Source organism: Herpailurus yagouaroundi, unplaced genomic scaffold (assembly GCF_014898765.1).
Source record: "Herpailurus yagouaroundi ecotype Mexico unplaced genomic scaffold, PumYag 159, whole genome shotgun sequence".
Classification (NCBI taxonomy): domain Eukaryota; kingdom Metazoa; phylum Chordata; class Mammalia; order Carnivora; family Felidae; genus Herpailurus; species Herpailurus yagouaroundi.
Window position 1 is genome coordinate 58,786,559 of NW_024412400.1, and position 19,699 is coordinate 58,806,257.

A 19,699-nucleotide genomic window follows, 5' to 3' on the forward strand; every position below is an offset into this window, starting at 1 on the left:
AGTGACTTATTGTACAAATGATAAGACCTCAAGTTGCAGTATTTAAAAAGGGAACAAACCCTCTGTGCAAATATATAAACTTATATAAGATTATCATATGTTATGGAAGGGGAAGATGCAGACATAGATGTACAATATGATGTCCAATAAATAGGCAGACACCATATCATACAAAGTGATAGAGAACACAGTAAGTGTTAGAATTATTCTAGCTCAGTGACTAGCCATGTATTGGTTTAAGCATAAGAATGACTGAAAAGGGAATGATAGAATACAAAAATCAAATCAAAAGAAAATATTCATAAAATAGATATACCTATTTGAACTAAAATCTGTTGGTTACTTTTTGAGTTAATTTGAGACTACTACAAATCATCACCCCTGAAGTAAACAAGCTCCTGTATTAGGTATCACTGACATACAATAAATGATGGCTTCAAATAGGGTAACATTATCACCTGCTCCAATATAATGATTTTATTTACATAAAAAAAAAAAAAAGAGTTCCTTACGTCACCGGGAAGCTGATCCCGGGTAAAAATTGGCCATGTTTTCCAGTTTAAATCGTGACGAAATCTCTTATGAATATGTTCCCCAATGCCATAAATATATTCACTGGAAAGTCTGGTTGAAATCTGTAAATACTGGTCAGAGTACACCAAAGGACCAATGCTGGTGTCAAACCTGTACAATAAAATAAATATGATCTAGAAACAAATAAAATGTTCTACCAAATAAGGATCTATGTTACCATGCTGAATATTTCACTTTAAATATGTCAATCTTTAGCTGTGATCACTTCTTAGGAATATATGAATTATACCATAAACAGAATTTGTTAATTCCATCAACACAATTTGCTTCATCACCACCAATATGATTCTCCATATACATCCTCTCCTTTAATCATCACAAACTTGAAGTGTAACTACCAGTATCAGTTCCATTCTACAAATAACACAAATTGGGAAAATTATGTCCTGTGTTCTAAGGTGACAAACTTGTAACTAGCAAAGCCAGATTTCAAACCCAGTTCTGCCTTGCTCCAGAGACACTATTTTAAAATATAGTACTAAACTAGCTTTCACACCTCTAACACATATATTAAAGTTAGGTTCAAAATAATTTTTCCAAAATTAAGAAGATTGTATGTTTGATTCATATCAAATATATCCTACAAGAAATGTTAAATGCATTTAATACTTTTGTGACAATTAACAATCATTGTGTCAATTGCAAATCATTAAAATATATTTAAGGAAAGTAACTGCTGAGATTTAATCTTGACAATTGCTCAGTTAACCTTTTTAATTTAATGTTTATTTTATTTTTGTGTGTGAGAGAGAGAGAGAGAGAGAGGGTGAGGGGCAGAGACAAAGAGGAAGACAGAGGATCCAAAGCAGGCTCTGCACTGACAGCAGAAAGCCCGATGTGGTGCTCGAACTCACGAACTGTGAGATGGTGACCTGAGGCAAAGTCAGAGCTTAACTGAGCCACCCAGGCACCCTGCTCAATTAACCTTCTTAGAGATGTGAGGTATCTCAAAAATTGCTAAATCCCTTGCTGCAAATATCCCCCCAAATTCATTCATAATGAAAGCATTCAGGCAATATTTAATTAAGTATATACATTTTCATACACATTATTTCACACATATGTATTTTTTCATATATATATATATATATATATATATATATATATATATATATGAAGTCCTTTAATATGACTATGGGAATTAGCCCCCTTCTGAATAACTATTTGATTCTACAAATTGGCAACAGAATATGATAAACAATGGGGAAAGGACAAAACAGGAGTTCTAGCTATGCAAAAATACAGGGAAAGCTAAAATGCTTTTTGGTGATGCTCTTTATCTTCATCTTTGATTGGCCCTAGTTTGTACATTTTCATTCACCTTTGTAACTTTCATCCACAGGAAATAAAACTGCTTTACATTATAGTCTTTACAAGGATGCACATCCACCCATTTGGGAGGAAATTTATTCTTTCTGAAAATGCCTTAAAATTAAACTTTTCCTAATTCTATAACAGAATACAATTGACTGGTTATTTAACCTTAGAGAAATGTAAAATAAGATACTTACAAAATTCTATTATTGCTTTTTCTAATAACTTTGATGCTAAATGGATTTTCTACAACCTGCACGTCATACAATGTGTTAGAAGCTGTGGTACCAGTAAATTCTTTTACAAACTGATGAGGAACTTCATACCTTCTATTATTTGGATCAGTTATCTGTAAAGATTAAACAATTAGCATCATTTGATTCAAAACCATTATTTCATCTTCCAATTCAAAATTAAGTATCAAATGCAAGTTTTGAATAAAAAATACTAAATTTAGTAACTTAATAGAGGAACTATTAATCTGGCCATAAACTTAATTCTAACGTTGTTGTATGGTTATGCACAAATTGTATACATTGTTAAGGAATATAGAATTGGTCATAAAAGTACCGTATATAATAAAAATATTTTTGGCTGTTAAAAATATATATTAATTATATAATATTAATATATTAATATATATTAATGATAGTATTACTAAATATTGATTCTTGAATACTGTATATTTGTGAATTTAATTATTCTTATTGCTTTTTAGTATTCATCTCCTTAGAAATCCCATGAAGAATTTTATATTTGGTTAAAAAAAATACTTAATTCTTGTGAAATTGCTGAAAAAGTAGTGTACAAAGAATATGGTGTTGTTTTCATTTCCAAATCCAAAAGATCCAAAATTCAAGTAAACTACTCACTTACAAAATAATAGGAATTAGTTTCTTTAAAATCATGAATAATAGGGATACCTGTAAAAAGAACTAGTAAGTATAAGTCACATGTATACACCACAATTAACATGTTTCTCAAATTAAATTTTAAACTAATCCTTCATCATAGTCTATGGTTGAAGTAATAAAAACTGCTAAAGTTTATTGAGTGTTTACTCTTCTCAAGACACTGTATCCAATATTTTATATTTTTTATTTTATTTATTTATTTATTTATTTATTTATTTTTATATATGAAATTTATTGTCAAATTGGTTTCCATACAACACCCAGTGTTCATCCCAAAAGGTGCCCTCCTCAATACCCATCACCCACCCTCTCCTCCCTCCCACCCCCCATCAACCCTTAGTTTGTTCTCAGTTCTCAACAGTCTCTTATGCTTTTGTATCCAATATTTTAAATTGACTGTATTATGAAATTTTTCAAAAAGGACTGCCAGAGAAACTATTCTTATGATACATTTCAGTAAACAGGCTCAGAGAACTGAAATAACTAGTCCAATTAGTCCTTTGCTTTGGAATAAGTATTTCTTAAGAGAGAAAATGTCTTGGTAAGATGAAGAATGTGCTCATAACTTCCTTTTATGATTAATTCCTCTTTATAAATATCAAAAAACAAACCTTAAATCGGAAACGATTGGGTGTCTGATTTTGAGTTGTGATAAGAACACTAGTAATGTCATTTCCAAAGAGCGTAGGTGAAGGTTTCCTGTTTAATTTGGCTTCAAGCCCTTAAAGGAAGAAAAGAAGTTGGTGCGAGTGATTTTATTTATAAAGAGTAATAATTATTAAATATTTTTAATATTTTTATAATTATATTTCCTTTATTACAAATAATGACTTCTTTTATTATTTGGAAGATACAATCTTGCAAAAATAAAATCCTTGATCTAACATATTTTAACATTCTTGCATACAAATTTCCCACTTGATTCTATTTAAGATATTTTCCCAAAGAAAAATTTAAAATATATTTTTTGTTTTCCAATTAAAATATATTATATTGGATCACCATGATGGAACATTTCTCACCAATACTTGTTGTTATCATTCTCTCAACATTATAGCCATGATTATCTGCGAAGAAGCACCAAGGAATAAGAGAGTCATTCCATGGCTTCCAGCAGCAGCCTCTTTCTGAGCAAACTGCCTGTTAAAACATTTATAAAAGGAATCATATCATATGATTAGTACTGTTATCATGTGTTAATACCTAGTTTTTAAACATCCATTCCAATAAATGTTTGAATTAAATGCCTGGAAAACAAGCTTATTTCTTCAAGAATACCGTGTGTTAAAAGAGCATGTATTCTCAGGGCACCTGGGTGGCTCACTTGGTTAAGCATCAGATTTCAGCTCAGATCATGATCCCACAGTTCTAAGGTCAAGCCCCGCGTTGGGCTCTGTGCTGGCAGCTCAGAGCCTGAACCCTGTTTCAGATTCTGTGTCTCCCTCTCTCTCTGCCCCTTCCCTGCTCATCATGTTCTGTCTCTGTCTCTCTCTCTCAAAACTAAGTAAACATTAAAAAAATTAAACAAAATCATCTATTCTCTTGTTCCTTTCACTTAGCAGAAATATAAATATTTGATAATGTGAATTAATTACACCCTATCAGAAATTGATACTCTGAGTTGTGATTTATCAAATTTACATATCTGTGCACATTATTGTAAACTTATGTTTTTCTTTATGTCTTTGATTTTAATTTTTTTATTTGAATATACTGCTCAAAGCAATCTACAATTTGAATATAATCTCTATCAAAATACCAACAACATCTTTCACAGAACCAGAACAAATAATACTAAAATTCGGATGGTACCACAAAAGACACCAAGTAGCCAAAGTAATCTTGAGAAAGAACAAAGCTGAAGGTATCACAATCCTAGATTCCAAGATCTACTACTACTAAGCCTATGTTTTTTTAAAAGTCTGCCCTATGAGTAATTATAATGTATTCTGTTGTCACATAGTCAATACAGAAGAACTGAAATATTTTTGACTATCAATTATGTATCAAGCTACAAGTGAGTGTATAAAGATGAAGACATGGCCCTGAATTCAAGCCTACATAACATGTTTAAGGCAGTTATTTCCAGCCACTTGTTAGTTTAATATTTTAAGTAAATAATTAAACTAATTTATGTGCCAGGTTGTAACTAGTTGTAGCCATTATATCCAAAGAATAAAGCAAAACACTGAGCTCCTGAGTAGTTTTATGATCTGTATGGAAAGATTACGTGAAGTGGAAAAAACTATATATGCTTATGTAAAAAGTTGAGGCACATGGTAATTCTGTGTGTTAACATTGGTATAATTAAAAATCTACTTAATATTTAAATTTAATAGTGTTACACACTTTCATAATTTGAGCATCTGTGTGTTTTTTTTCTTGCCTATTTGTCTTGAAAATAGTTTAAAGCTACTCTTTCAGAGGCTGACATATTAACTTATCTCCTACTTTAACATCAAATTAAACTGGCTTCAGATACACATACACATGCACACACACAAGTACAAACATACATACATGTACATTGAAAATGGAAGTACAATTTGACCTGATATTTTAGGGGTTCATTACCTATCAAAATCTAAAGTATGTGTGACTTCTGATCAGGTAATTTTCCCTCTAGTTATAGAACTTATAGAAGTACTCCCAGCAATAGAAAGAGATAATTACACACACAAAAAATTGTCATTTATGGTAATCTTTACAAAAAGCTCTTTAAATGTTGGTACAAAACTGAGAGGTAGAACTAAACATAGAGAAATGGATTTGGGAAGGTGTAAAGCTGTTAAGAAAATATAAATAAGCAAACTATAATCACATTTTGCTAAAACAAAAAAAAATATAGTAAAATGGAGTTACATGAAGTTCTTCCAAACATACTATATTTGGGTCCTAGGGCTGTTCTAATAGGATTGTCTGAATGTACAGAAATTTATTCTCTCACAGTTCTGGAATCTAGAAGTCCTACTTCAAGGTGCTAGCAGAATCATGCTCTGTCCAAGGCTCTAGGAAAGACTGCTTCCTTGTCTAGTCATAGCTTCTGATGGCTCCTGGAAAGTCGGCATTTTTTGATTTGAAGACACCATACTCAAATCTGTACTTCCATCTTCACACTGCCTTCTTCCCTGTGGTTCTCTGTATGTCATCCCCTTCTCTTGAAGGGACACCAGTCATTGGATTTAAGACCCACCCAAATCGCAAGATTTCATTTAGCATATAATTACATCTGCAAAGATCTTATTTCCAAGTAATGTTTATTTTGAGAAAGAGAGGGACAGAGACAGAGAGTGGGAGGAGGGGCAGAGATAGAGAAGAGAGGGAATCCCAAGCAGGCTATGTGCTGTCCATGCAGAGCCTGATGCAGGGCTTGATCCCATGAATCACAAAATCATGAGCTGAGCCAAAATCAAGAGTTGGATGCTTAACTGACTGAGCCACTAGGCTCAAATAAAGTCATATTATAAGGCTCCAAGTAGACATGAATTTGTAGAGGACACATCATTCATACCACTACATATACACAGCAAAATACTAGTTCAAAACTGTATATCCTCATTATTTTAAAAAAGCTTTTTTAATGTTTATTTATTTTTGAGAGAGACAGAGACAGAATGTGAGTGGGTTAGGGGCAGAGAGAGAGGGAGACACAGAATCCGAAGCAGGCTCCAGGCCCCGAGCTGTCAGCACAGAGCCCGACGCGGGGCTTGAACTCACGAGCTGTGAGATCATGACCTGAGCTGAAGTCGGACACTCAACCGACTGGGCCATCCAGGCGCCCCAATCCTCATTGTTTTTAAAATATGGATAATTTTTGTTTATCTTTAGAGATTTTGATAATTATTATTTATGTTTAGTCATTCTGCCTATTTTTCAAGATTACAGGCATTTCCCCCTATTATTGTAATAGTGTTTAAAAAGCTACTTCTTGTTTTTATTTAAATTCCAGTTAGGCTTAATAATCTATATATAATTAATTTTATGATGTGAGCTCAGTTATTCTCAATTAGTCACTTCTGATATCTTTGTAAACTCTTGAGTTAAAAGAACCCCTTCCAGGCGCCTGGGTGGCTCACTTAAAGCGTCCGACTTCGGCTCAGGTCACGATCTCATGGTTCATGAGTTTGAGCCCCAAGTTGGGCTCTGTGCTGACAGCTCAGAGCCTGGAGCCTGCTTCAGATTCTGTGCCCCGTCCCCGCCCTCCCCTGCTTGCACGCTCTGTCTCTCTCAAAAATAAATAAACATTAAAAATTTTTTTTAAAGAACCCCTTCCAGAATTGTTAATGACGTGAAAGTAACTGGATATTTGCAGTATCATTCCTTTTGCTCAGGAGAAACAGATGAGGCAAGAACACAATAGTGAATGATCCCATGAAGACTTGTTCCTGTTTAAGTGAGCTAGCTGCTTAGGACAGCCGCTGGGAAGGAACAGGTGCTCATAATAATGTCTAATATTTGAGTACTTTCAGTGCATTACATGTTTAGTCCCTTCAAGAACTCTATGAGACAGGGGTGCTTGGGTGTCTCAGTCAGTTGAGTGTCCAACTCTCGATTTCAGCTCAGGTCATGATCTCCTGTTTCATAGGACTAAGCCACATGACTGGCTTTGCACTGACAGTGTGGAGCCTGTTTGGGATTCTCTCTCTCCCCTTCTCTGTTCCATCCCTGCTCATTCTCTCTCTCTCTCTCTCTCTCTTCTCAAAACAAATAAACTTGATAAAAAATAAATAAAATCCAGTTAGTTAACATAACGCAGAGTATTAGTTTCAGGTGTACAACATAGTCCACACTTCCATAAAATACCTGGGGCTTATCACAAGTACCCTCCTTAATCCCCATCACCTATTTAAGCCCCCCCCCCCCACACACACCTCCCCTCTTGTAACCAGCAGTTTGTTCTCTATAGTTAAGATTATCTGTTTCTTGGTTTGCCTCTCTCTCTTTTTCCCCTTTGCTCATTTGTTTTGTTTCTCAAATTCCACATAGGAGTGAATTTCAATTTTCTTTTTTCTTAATTGGAAAAAGCAAAAAATTAAAACACATTAAATACCCATCAATAGTCATTAACTTTGGTGGATGAAAATACAATAAATTTGTTTTTTTCTTATTTTTATTATATGTGTGTTAGTATACATATAGAACTACATGTAATAATATTGTTATTATTATAGTTACAGCAATTGATTGTTTTATGGACTGAACTGTGTCCCCCAACAATTCTTAGGTAGGAAGCCTTAATCCCTGACCCCTTATATGACTGTATTTGGAGATAGGGCCTTCAAGGAGGTAATTAAGGTTAAATGAAGACATAAAGCTGGGATGCAAATCTGAAAGGATTGGTGCTCTCATAAAAAGAGGAAGAGATGCCAGAGCATGGTCACATATAAACTCTCTCTCTCCTTCTGTGCATGCACAAAGGAAAGACCAAATGAAGATACAAGAATCCAGCTGTCTACAAAGCAGGATGAGATGTCTCGCTAGAAACCAACGCTGGTAGCATCATGACTTCTAGTCTCCAGAACAGAAAGTAAATGTCTATTATTTAAGCCACTCAGCCTGGCATTTTATTATAGAAGCCCAGGCTGATTAATACATTCTGGGTAGAATTATAGCTGCTGTTAAAATAAGTTCACCTTCTTTTCTTAAATGACAAATACTTGTTAGCTGAAATTTGTTAAATTCGTAAGTTTAATTTGTTTCACATTGAAAACACTCTTTAGCAACCTTACAGGCTGACAGTAAAAACTAATAGTAGCCATCAAAACCTTAAACAATTAGCTTTTAAATATTGTTTCCCTGGAGCACTGGATGTTATATGTAAGTGATGAATCAGCAAAATCTACTCCGGAAACCAATATTACACTGTGTGTTAAGTAACTAGAATTTAACTAAAAACTTAACATATAATAATTAAATAATAAATTATAAGTAAATACAGCCTTCAAACTAAATAAATAAAATAAAATAATTAATGTCATTTCCCTTTAAGATCTTAGCAGCCCCTATTGTCCCTAATAGAATTCCATGTTAAGCTTCAATTGTTCCCTAAGAAGAATACACCTAAAGAGAATATCTGGCCAATTATCTTAGTGTGTCACAGTAAACACTATTTATCCAGCTCTATTATCATTAGGTAAACTATAAAGACTAGCTGTTCTTAATACTGTCCTAAGAAAAATCTCATCCTTTGCTACTTTTCATAGCAAATATTAAAAAATTATGTGGTAACTATGAGGTAGCTTAGGTTAAGGCTAATAGAAAAATTTATAGTTCATTTACTTAATCTGCTTGTGATGAAAAGAGTGAGAGAGGTGAGATTCAGATATGTCTATTACAGATAACATATATTATAGATCTGCATATCTGCATATTACATGCATATAATAGATAAATAATATACTATAGATATGCATATTACATTAACATATATAATATAATAATATATAATATATAATTAATATATATTTACATTATGTGGTATTTACATATTTACATTATGTGGGTATTATATATACCCACATATTTACATTATGTGGGTATTATAGATTACATAGATATTGCAAATTGTGAACACACACACATTCACACACAAACACACACCTTCACTGACCTTTATTCTCATAGGTTATGAAGACTAGGAAGAGTCAACTCAGGGTTACATGAATCCATTAAGTTACCCTTAATTTTCTCCATTTGGGCTTCTCCCAAACTACCAAATAATTAAAAAATAATAATTTTCCAAAATATCATATTACTTTATTTTCCACAGACAATTCTTGTTTTTAATTGTTTTTAATGTTTATTTATTTTTGAGAGCTAGCAAAAGAAAGAGAGAGAGAGAGAGCGCGCGTGCAAATGGGGGAAGGGCAGAGAGAGGAAAACACAGAATCAGAAGCAGGATCCAGGCTCCAAGCTGTCAGTACAGAGCCCGATGCCTGGCTCGAACTCACAAACTGTGAGATCATGATCCGAGCAGCAGTCAGATGCTTAATGGACTGAGCCACCCAGGCACCATTTCCACAGACAATTCTTAATGCCATCATTACAAATACTTTTATGGAGCATTCATTTTCTCTCATATTCTCTCTCTCTCTCTCTCTCTCTCTCATACTCTCAAAGGTTACAATTTTTTTAAGAAGTAGATTTGCAAGAATAGATTTCATAAAGGTTTTTAAAATTAACAATAGGTTGTTAAGCATGAAAAATATTAAGTTGTGAATTTAAATTGAATAGAAGTACAGGAAAGCAAGCTCAGTAATTTCTGTTATTTCTCATCTCTTTATACAGAGCTACAAGAAAAAGATAAATGTAGCCCAATTGATCGCTAGATCTTTAAAAATATGGTATTGATCCGATATTGAGCAATTATCTTAATATACTTACTATAATATATATCTATTTATAAAAAGCATTAAAGTCTTTTGTTGCAGACCTTTGTTGGTAATTGATCTGGAATGCAATTTATTCTCTCATTGATAGGATCATTTAGCTCACTTGGACACTTTCCTGAACCGGGAAACACAGTGGTTGTACGAGTGGTAGGTGGGCTTGAAGTAGAATTACTAATCGCTAGGAAATAGAGAGGTCAATAAAATAAAACACTGTGTTAAATTAATATTTTCATATTGTGGGAGTAATAAATACCTTACATTGTAAGAACAACTAAATTTATATATAATAAAAATAAAAATAAATTTTACATTAATAAAAAACTGACACTTTCAAGTCCTGGTGACCAAAGGAAGATATCCAAATGGTATTTAAAAATTGTGCAGAGCCCTAACTGAGTGTTTTTGTAGAAAACCAAAATATTTTCACAGAAGGTCTTGAGGTAGATTCAAAAGGAAACAAAATGTACATTCCACCATATTTACAAAAAAAATGTGTTTTATAGATGAAGAAAGAAGATGGAGAAATATGGATGGGAGAAGGAAATAGAGAAAGAGACAAGAATTACTGCAGAAGAGAGAAAGGTAAGAGGGAGAAAACACGTTGGAGTGGACAGAAGAGAAAGCAGGGCACAGCAAAGAAAAGTAAATCCCAATTCTATATAAGACCTTTCCAGTAATCAGATATGGGTAACAAAATTGGTTACTTCACAAAGTAGTGAGTTTGCAGTATACTAGAAAAAAGTAAAACAAATGACTAAGAGCAGTAGAAAATTAACTATGGTTAGACTAGAAGATACTTTGTAACATTATCATTTCCAGTCCTGATTTGGTCTAGAGAGAATGATGAAAAAGGGAAAGCAGGTGAGGTGGATAGGAGTAGTATGCATTTACTCTAAATGAGGATAGAAATATTCAGAAAAAAAATAGATAAACTTTTCAAGCTTTGTTTCACCTTCCCTCTATCCTTTTTTTTGTTATACATCCTCTCTCCTTTAAAAAAAAACAAAAACAAAAAACAAAAAACAAAACTGAGCCTAAAATAAAGAGGGAAGTCCCATTTCCACTCCCCACCCCCACTTTTCCAAGTATCTGAAGGCCAGAGCAAAAACCTAGGTATTTCCATTAATTAGAAGAACCTCACTAAAAACAGTAGTTGATTATTCCTCCTCCTTCCATTAACACCTTGATCCCTTTGCCTCTTCACTATTCCTCAAGCAACACAACGTGGGGAAGGTTATTAATGTCAAAGCAGATAGATACCTTAATTACAACAGCTCTTAACTAAAATAACTGTAATAGATAGAAAAAACTGGAGTAATTATGTAACTTGCCAGAGATCTTTCTTAACATTTCATCTCATGTAGATAACTTTTAAAAACCTATAACTAATATGGAATAAAGTTTCTTTAACTTCACTATAATGTGTAAGTATTTTTTAACATTACTTACCTTCAACAGCAGGTGTCCTAGTTGCTAAAACAGCAATTAGGGCAATAGCTATTATAGTCACTATAGCAAAAAGGACAATCAGAGAGATTTCTAATCCAGAAAATTTCTTCCTTGCCATCTAAAGAAAGAAAAGAAATATATGTTTAAAATGTAAAATATGTACTTACAGTACACCACCATCATTATCATTAAAGTATATACATTCCTCTTTTTTTAGCTACAACACAAGCAGAGCTGCAGACGGCTCTGTTTATAATCTAAATAAATATTGGCAAAAATGTAAACAACACTTGCAATTTTTAATAAACTGAGTGGATTTGTGGTACACATTATTGTGGTAACTAAGATGAAACATAAGTAGTGGAAAAGCGAAGCAAAGATCTTTCAGCAGATATGCCTTGCTCTCTCATTTTAGGGCCTTTCTCAAGTGAAAGAAACCTACCACTTGCACTGTGTTCCCTACTTCTCACAATTTTAGGAAGGAGATGATGTTATCCACATTTTGCTTCTTAGCAACTTCAAGCTTAGAGAAAATAAGTTATTGTCTCTCAAAGTCAAAATGATTTTTAACCATAGTTAATACAATTGGATCTCAATTTCAATACTGCTTTCTTATAACAATACTGTGGAAAAGAATATAAATATATTTGGAAAGAATATACATATGAATATAAATATAAAATATTGTGAAAAATTATATATGTATACAGTATATATTTGGGAGATGTCATTTAAAAAAAGGTTTGAACTGCATGATCTCCAAGTTCCTCCCTCAAAATGAAAATAAAATATACTAAACTCTTGTATCAAACACAGGTGCTTATTTTCTGATAACATAATACATTTCAGTTAGTATACAGAGGATACTTAAATGTAGATTGGGAAGAGCTTTTTTTTCCAGCGATTATCTTAAATTTTATTTGTTTAGTTTAGTTTTGACCATACATCTCTCATCTCTCTTAGTCTTCAAGTTTCCCTGACTTTTCTGTATTCTACGATTTTTTATATAAATCTTATTCAATGGCATATACCCAGGTGGGAATTTAGAATTTCCATTCAATTATTAAATGCTTTAATAAATTGCAGATATTATTTTTCTTAGATTTTATTTAAATTTTAGTTACTTAACATACAGTATAATATTAGTTTCAGTTGTGCAATATAATGATTATAAATTGCTGATTTTAAAATAAAACTTTTGGCCTCTCACCCTAGCCTCTTCTGTAATTATCTAGATCAGTTCATATCCAGTTGCCCCAACCTAAAAACTTATTTCATTCATTCATTCAAAAGGCCTCTTGGTTCTACCTCCAAAATATTTTCAGAATTATACCTTCATCTTAACTCCAACACTGCAACATCTTTTTTGTATAACATATCTTCTTAGTACATGTTGTTTAGTCTTTCTTCAATCCTTCCATATCTGCTTTTCTAGGTCACTTCCAATTTATGCCAGTTCAAATGCCATGTCCTTTGTGAGTTCTTTCCTACTCTTAGAGGCAGAGTTAATCCATCCTTTTTTCCATTTTACCATATTACATAGCATATCTACTGCCCTTTTTTTTTTTTTTTTAATTTTTTTTTCAACGTTTATTTTATTTTTGGGACAGAGAGAGACAGAGCATGAACGGGGGAGGGGCAGAGAGAGAGGGAGACACAGAATCGGAAACAGGCTCCAGGCTCTGAGCCATCAGCCCTGACGCGAACTCGAACTCACGGACCGCGAGATCGTGACCTGGCTGAAGTCGGACACTTAACCGACTGCGCCACCCAGGCGCCCCTGCCCTTCTTTATACATATGTCAATTTCCTTAATTGTATTGCTCTATTCTTACTAGCAATAATCATGAAAGTAGTTCAGAGCCTGACATCAAGTAAGCACAATTCATTTTTTAAACTGCACCTTATGAATGAATGTTTAAAGATTAGCATTCAATTTTATTTTTTTATATATGAAATTTATTGTCAAATTGGTTTCCATACAACACCCAGTGCTCATCCCAAAAGGTGCCCTCCTCAATACCCATCACCCACCCTCTCCTCCCTCCCACCCCCCATCAACCCTCAGTTTGTTCTCAGGTTTTAACAGTCTCTTATGCTTTGGTTCTCTCCCACTCTAACCTCTTTTTTTTTTTTTTTTTCTTTTTTTTCTTTTTTCCTCCCCCTCCCCCATGGGTTCCTGTTAAGTTTCTCAGGATCCACATAAGAGTGAAACCATATGGTATCTGTCTTTCTCTGTATGGCTTATTTCACTTAACATCACACTCTCCAGTTCCATCCACGTTGCTACAAAAGGCCATATTTCATTTTTTCTCATTGCCACGTAGTATTAGCATTCAATTTTAACATATGATTTCCTATTACACATATGTAAGCTGTTTATTGTATCTGTAATCTTCAAAGAACCCAAATGTAAACTAGACTTAATCAAAGTGACAGAGGATATAGGAGGTTGTTGAGAAAATGAAACCCAACTGCTCAATGTTATGTGAGAAAGGACACAGTTGCATTTAATGTTTAACTTCAGATAAGTTTGTCTCACTCAAAGTAATATCTTACTTTGGTATCAAGAAGCCAATAAGGATTGTGCTTTTCTTTTTTAAGAAAAGTCTAAAAACAAAAATGCATATTGTTATGAAGCAGACCCTCTTTTATCTAGAAGAATAAGAACAAAATTAATATATTAAAATTAAATTACTCATGTGAGTACTCATAAACAATCAGTACTAAAATTGTTCATGTGCTGTAGGTGGTAATTACATTTTGGATCACAGCAATTTTAAGCAAAACACTTTTCGGGAAATTATACATTGATGTCCTTTCTGTGTAAATTTATTTTAAAAATGAGTAATACTTTACTAGATGGTAGTTTAATGACTTTGTAAAAAATGTTTGCTAGAAAAGATTAAATGTTTTTTAACTGTAGCATTCTACTCCACCTATACATATTTTCTTAAATAAAATACATTTAGTCATACTTAGAGTATTTCTACATATTTTAAGATATGTTTTGATTCTTACTTTTTTCTATATGAAGTAGTTAAACAAAACTTGCTTTGATTCACTTATAATGAAGAGCTGGGGAAAGAAAATATTCTCATATCTTAAAAAAATTTAAAAATGTTTCTCCTGTTTTAGTACAAAGACTATATATTTAAAATGGCAAATGAAAATAAGCTGTCTTTTCTCTTTTAAAGAAGTACAAATAGACAGGAATATTGCTAACATGAATTAAAGGAATACATAATTACTTAGAAACATGAAAGTAATGAAGAAATATGATCCATAAACATACCTTATTTCATAGCCTGTTCTGTTCACTATGCCGTACCAGAGCTGGGTAAGGCTGCAAAAGTTATGATCAAGGAAACTGCTCAGATATATATGGAGCTACTCATAAAGTTTTATTGCACCTTCACCAGCCTGTCAGCATTTAATAAACTTCAACACGCGTCGAAAAAAAACCTTAACCCTGAAAATACTTGCATAAATAATTCTGTATAGGAATCTAAGTTAATTAATAATTGTGCCCTCAGATATTCTTTGATTCCTGAAGCTATGAACTAGCCCAAGAACATAAAAGTGTTTATTTATATTTTTTTTTCATAATTTTATTTCTTTCACTATTTAGATATTGTTTGAATAACTGTATTATCTAATTGTGTGAAATTTAAACTATTACTAAAACGTAGAAACATATTGGTAAGGTAGATCTGGAAAACATTTGCAGGAACTAACAATTAGAAGATAATATTTAATGGAAGATAAATAAAATAGATATAAAATAGAAGATAATATAAAAAGCAATGATTAAATAAAAGTTATTTCCTGTGTCTCATTATTAACTTTAAGCTTGAAAGACTGAGCCAATCCGTAAGACTAAAATGTAAAAGTAGAGGTATATAAATAAGTAATTCAGAAATAAAATCAAAATTTTATCTATATTTTTATTTATAGCACAAATTTAATTATCAAAAATTATATTGTAAACAGCATTTCATACAGTAAAATTATAGTATCAATTACATTACTTGTTTAAGTTAGTATAGTGTTTAGGAGCAAAGGATTTAATATAAGAGACCTGGTTCCAAACGCCAGCTGTACTACATATTCCTAAGAAACTGTGGGCAAATCTGTTAATGTTTTTAAGCCTAAACCTCTTTACAATGAGGAAATAAAAATATCTACCCAAAGAGTCATTGTGAGATTTATATGCACTAACATAATCTATTAACATTATTGCAGCTCTGTCATCAGAGATTACAATTTGAAGTGCTTAGTGTCTGAGTTCTGCACACAATCTTGGCACTATCTTTTCAAAGGAATATATATTAAAATAATGTGGTCACACAAAGTACAGTTACTGGTTTTTTGAGACAATCTGAATAGGAGTAAAAGAAGTGAATACATGGATTACTGTCAAGACTCAGGGGGAATATAAAGGAGAACTTCCAATATATAAAGAGCAGTGATATGGAAATAACATTAGAATCATTCTAGATTGTCTCAGTGGGCAGAAGTCCAATGTAATAGAAATTATGAGTGATTTACTCTCTACTCACATAGCACACAATTATGCATGTGGAAAAGTCATTCAAAATACTGAATTAGAGTCAGGATGTGAGTGTAGCAAGGTCACAGAATATAAAGTCAATGTACAAAAGTCAATCATGTTCTAGATAATAGTAATTGCAAACTGAAACTTAATATATTACATATAAATATATTTTTTTATATTTTTAGATTTTTTTATCTAAAAAATATATATATAAAGAGAAATATATATAGAGAGATATATATCTAACATATATCTTTATAGATATAAATGGATAGATAGATAATTTATGATAGCATGAAAAATTAATATTTAGGTATAAATCTAACAAATATATGCAGACTATTCTGAAAACAACAAAATGTTGATAAAAGAAGTTTAAGATCTAAATAAATGGAGAAATAAACTGTATTCATGGATTAGAAAACTGAAAATTATTAAACTGTTTATTCTTCATAATTAGATCTACATATTCAATATAATATCAATAAAAATCTCAGGAAATAAATATAGATAAATTGATTATAAATTTTCTACATCAATGTTTATAGAAGCTTTATAATTTCCCCAACCTGGACACAACTAAGGTGCCCATCAATACCTGGCATACTACTCAGGAATAGAAGTTATGAATACTGATTCATGCAACTATATGGATCAATCCTAAAATTCAGGTTAGTTGTTTTCTCTGCAATTTAAATTTTCTGACTGGCTCAAAACAAAGTAATTAATTAGCAATTTGTCTACCCTTTGTTTTTTTTCTCTTCTAAGAGTAATATCAAACACTCCAGTGTTTCACATCTTTGAACTGAAACTAATTCTGTCAAGTTTTAATTAATATTTTGTAGATTTTCTTTTACGTGTAGATATATTTTAAGTAATACTGTTTGTTCTCTCGATTTAAAAAGTTTATGTGATTTGAAATTTTCATGCCTTCTCTTTCATATCCAGGTTTCCATGTCTGGTGCTGTGTGTGAGCTTGCCTTTGCCTTGAACAGTTTCTTTAAATGTTTATTTATTTATTTTTGAGAGAGAGAGAGAGAGAGCGCGCGCGCATGCGAGAGCACATGCGTGAGTGGGGGAGGGACAAAGAAAGAGGGAGACAGAGTCCTAAGCAGGCTCAACGTTGCCAGCACAGGGCTAGACAGAGACTCTGAATCTGGAACCAGGAGAGTTGTGGCTGCTTAGCCAACTGATCCACTCAGGCGCTTTTGCTTGAGCAGTGTCTTTTGTTTCCATTGTTCCATACTTCCTCCCACCCTAGCTCTGGTTCCATTCATTAACTTCACCACCAGGGGAGTAATGTGTTCATGAATTGCTAGGAGGTAAATTCAAACAAAACTATAATATAAAGGTATTCAATTATAGACATGACAAAATTATATACAATAATGAAAAATGTGTTTTAACTTAAAACATAATTTTATCTAAAAGTAATTGTGAGTTTAATTTTTTTTATTTATTAATATATAAACTGTACAAAATTTTAAAACTGCATTAAGTAAATTAACAAAAATTGAGTTAGGGGTGCAATAGGCAAAAAAAGTTGTAAACACCAACAGTGAAATGGAACCATACTTGGTGATTGACACTTTTACTAAACAGAACAGATTAGTGTTCAACTACTCTCTTTATGGACTCTGTTCTGTTTAGACTTTCTAATGTGCATTTCAGAATTTCCAACATATGGTGGTTAAATCATGCATATCAAACATACACTTTGGGTTAAAACTAATATAATTTATAATCCCATTTACAATTGCACCAAAAACAATTAGATACCTAGGAATAAAACTAATCAAAAAGCTGAAAGACCTATACTCTGAAAACAATAAAATACTGATGAAAGAAATTAAAGATGACCCAAAGATATGGAAAGACATTCCAAGCTCATGGATTGAAAGAAAAAAAAAATATATATATATATATATATGTATGTATGTATTGTTTAGGTTTCTTTATTTTCAGGAACTGAGAAAGCACATGCATGCATGCATACAAGTGGGGGTGGGGCAGAGAGAGAGGGAGAGAGAAATCTAAGGCAGGCTCTACACTGTCATCACAGTGACCAACACAGGGCTCAATCTCATGAACCATAAGATAATGACCTGAGCCAAAATCAAGAGTCAGACACTTAACCAACTGAGCCACCCAGGTTCCCAGAAGAACAAATATTGTTAAAATGTCTACACTACCCAAATTACTCTTCACATTTAATTCGTCCCTGTCAAAACACCACCAGCATTTTTCAGAGGTAGAACAAGAAATCCTAAAATTTGTATGGAACCACGAAATACTTCAAATAACCAAAGCAATCTTGAAAAAGAAAGGCAAGGCTGGAGGCATTACAATTCCAGACTTCAAGTCATAACACAAAGCCATAGTACTCACAACAATATGATACTGGCACAAAAATAGACAAATAGATCAACAGAACAGAAGAGAAAATCCAGAAATGAGCCCACAATTACATGGTCAATTAAGCTCTGACAAAGCAGGAAAGAATAACCAATGGGAAGTCTCTTCAACAAATGGTGTTGGGAAAACTAGACAGTAACATGCAGAAGAATGAAACTGGATCACTTTCTTACACCATACACAAAAGTAAATTCAAAATGGATGAAAGACTTAAATATGAGACAGAAAACCAACAAAATCCCAGAAGAGAACATAGGCAGTAACCTCTTTAACGTTGGCCTTAGCAACTTCTAACTGACACGTCTCCAGAAACAAGGGAAACAAAAGCAAAAATGAACTATTGGGACTTCATCGAGATAAAAAGCTTCTGCACAGCAAAGGATACAATCAATAAAACTAAAAGGCAACTGATGGAAGGGAAGAAGATATTTGCAAATGGGTTTGAAATTTGATATTTGATAAAGGGTTATTATCCATAATCTATGAAAAACTTCTCAAACTCAACACCCAAAAAACAAATAATCCAGTTAAGAAATGGGCAGAAGACATGAATAGACATTTTTTCCAAAGAAGACACCCAGATGGCTAAAAGACACATGAAAAGATGCCCAACATTACTTATCATCAAGGAAATACAAATCAAAACCACAAAAAGATAACCTCACACTTGTCAGAATGGTTAAAATTAACAACCCAGGAGACAACAGATGTTGGCGAAGATGTGGAGAAAGGGAACTCTCTTATACTGTTGGAGGAAATGCAAACTGGTCCAGGCACTCTGGAAAACAGTACAAAGGTTCCTCAAAAAGTTAAAAATAGAACTATCCTATGATCCAGCAACTGCACTACTAGGTATTTACCCAAAGGATACAAAAACACTTATTTGAGGGGACACATGTACCCTAATATTTATAGCAGCATTATCAATAATAGCAAATTATATTAAGAGCCCTAATGCCCACCGACTGATGAATAGATAAAGAAGATATGGTATATATACATACACACATATGTATACATATATATACACATACGTATACACATACACACATTCCACACAATGGA

The 19,699-nt window shown here is 32.7% G+C and overlaps 1 protein-coding gene across 2 annotated transcripts in view; it reads right to left on the bottom strand.

Annotated features, from left to right (window-relative positions):
• Positions 1–19,699, bottom strand: part of SI (sucrase-isomaltase) — a 176,541-nt gene that overhangs the window by 101,958 nt on the left and 54,884 nt on the right. For both annotated transcript variants that reach the window (XM_040480663.1, XM_040480662.1), the window contains 6 exons: positions 11,663–11,780; positions 10,255–10,391; positions 3,845–3,962; positions 3,434–3,543; positions 2,106–2,257; positions 513–684 (listed from right to left, as the gene is read on the bottom strand). In XM_040480663.1, the coding sequence (XP_040336597.1) occupies positions 513–684; positions 2,106–2,257; positions 3,434–3,543; positions 3,845–3,962; positions 10,255–10,391; positions 11,663–11,780 (807 nt within the window). The remainder of the gene's footprint in view (positions 1–512; positions 685–2,105; positions 2,258–3,433; positions 3,544–3,844; positions 3,963–10,254; positions 10,392–11,662; positions 11,781–19,699) is intronic.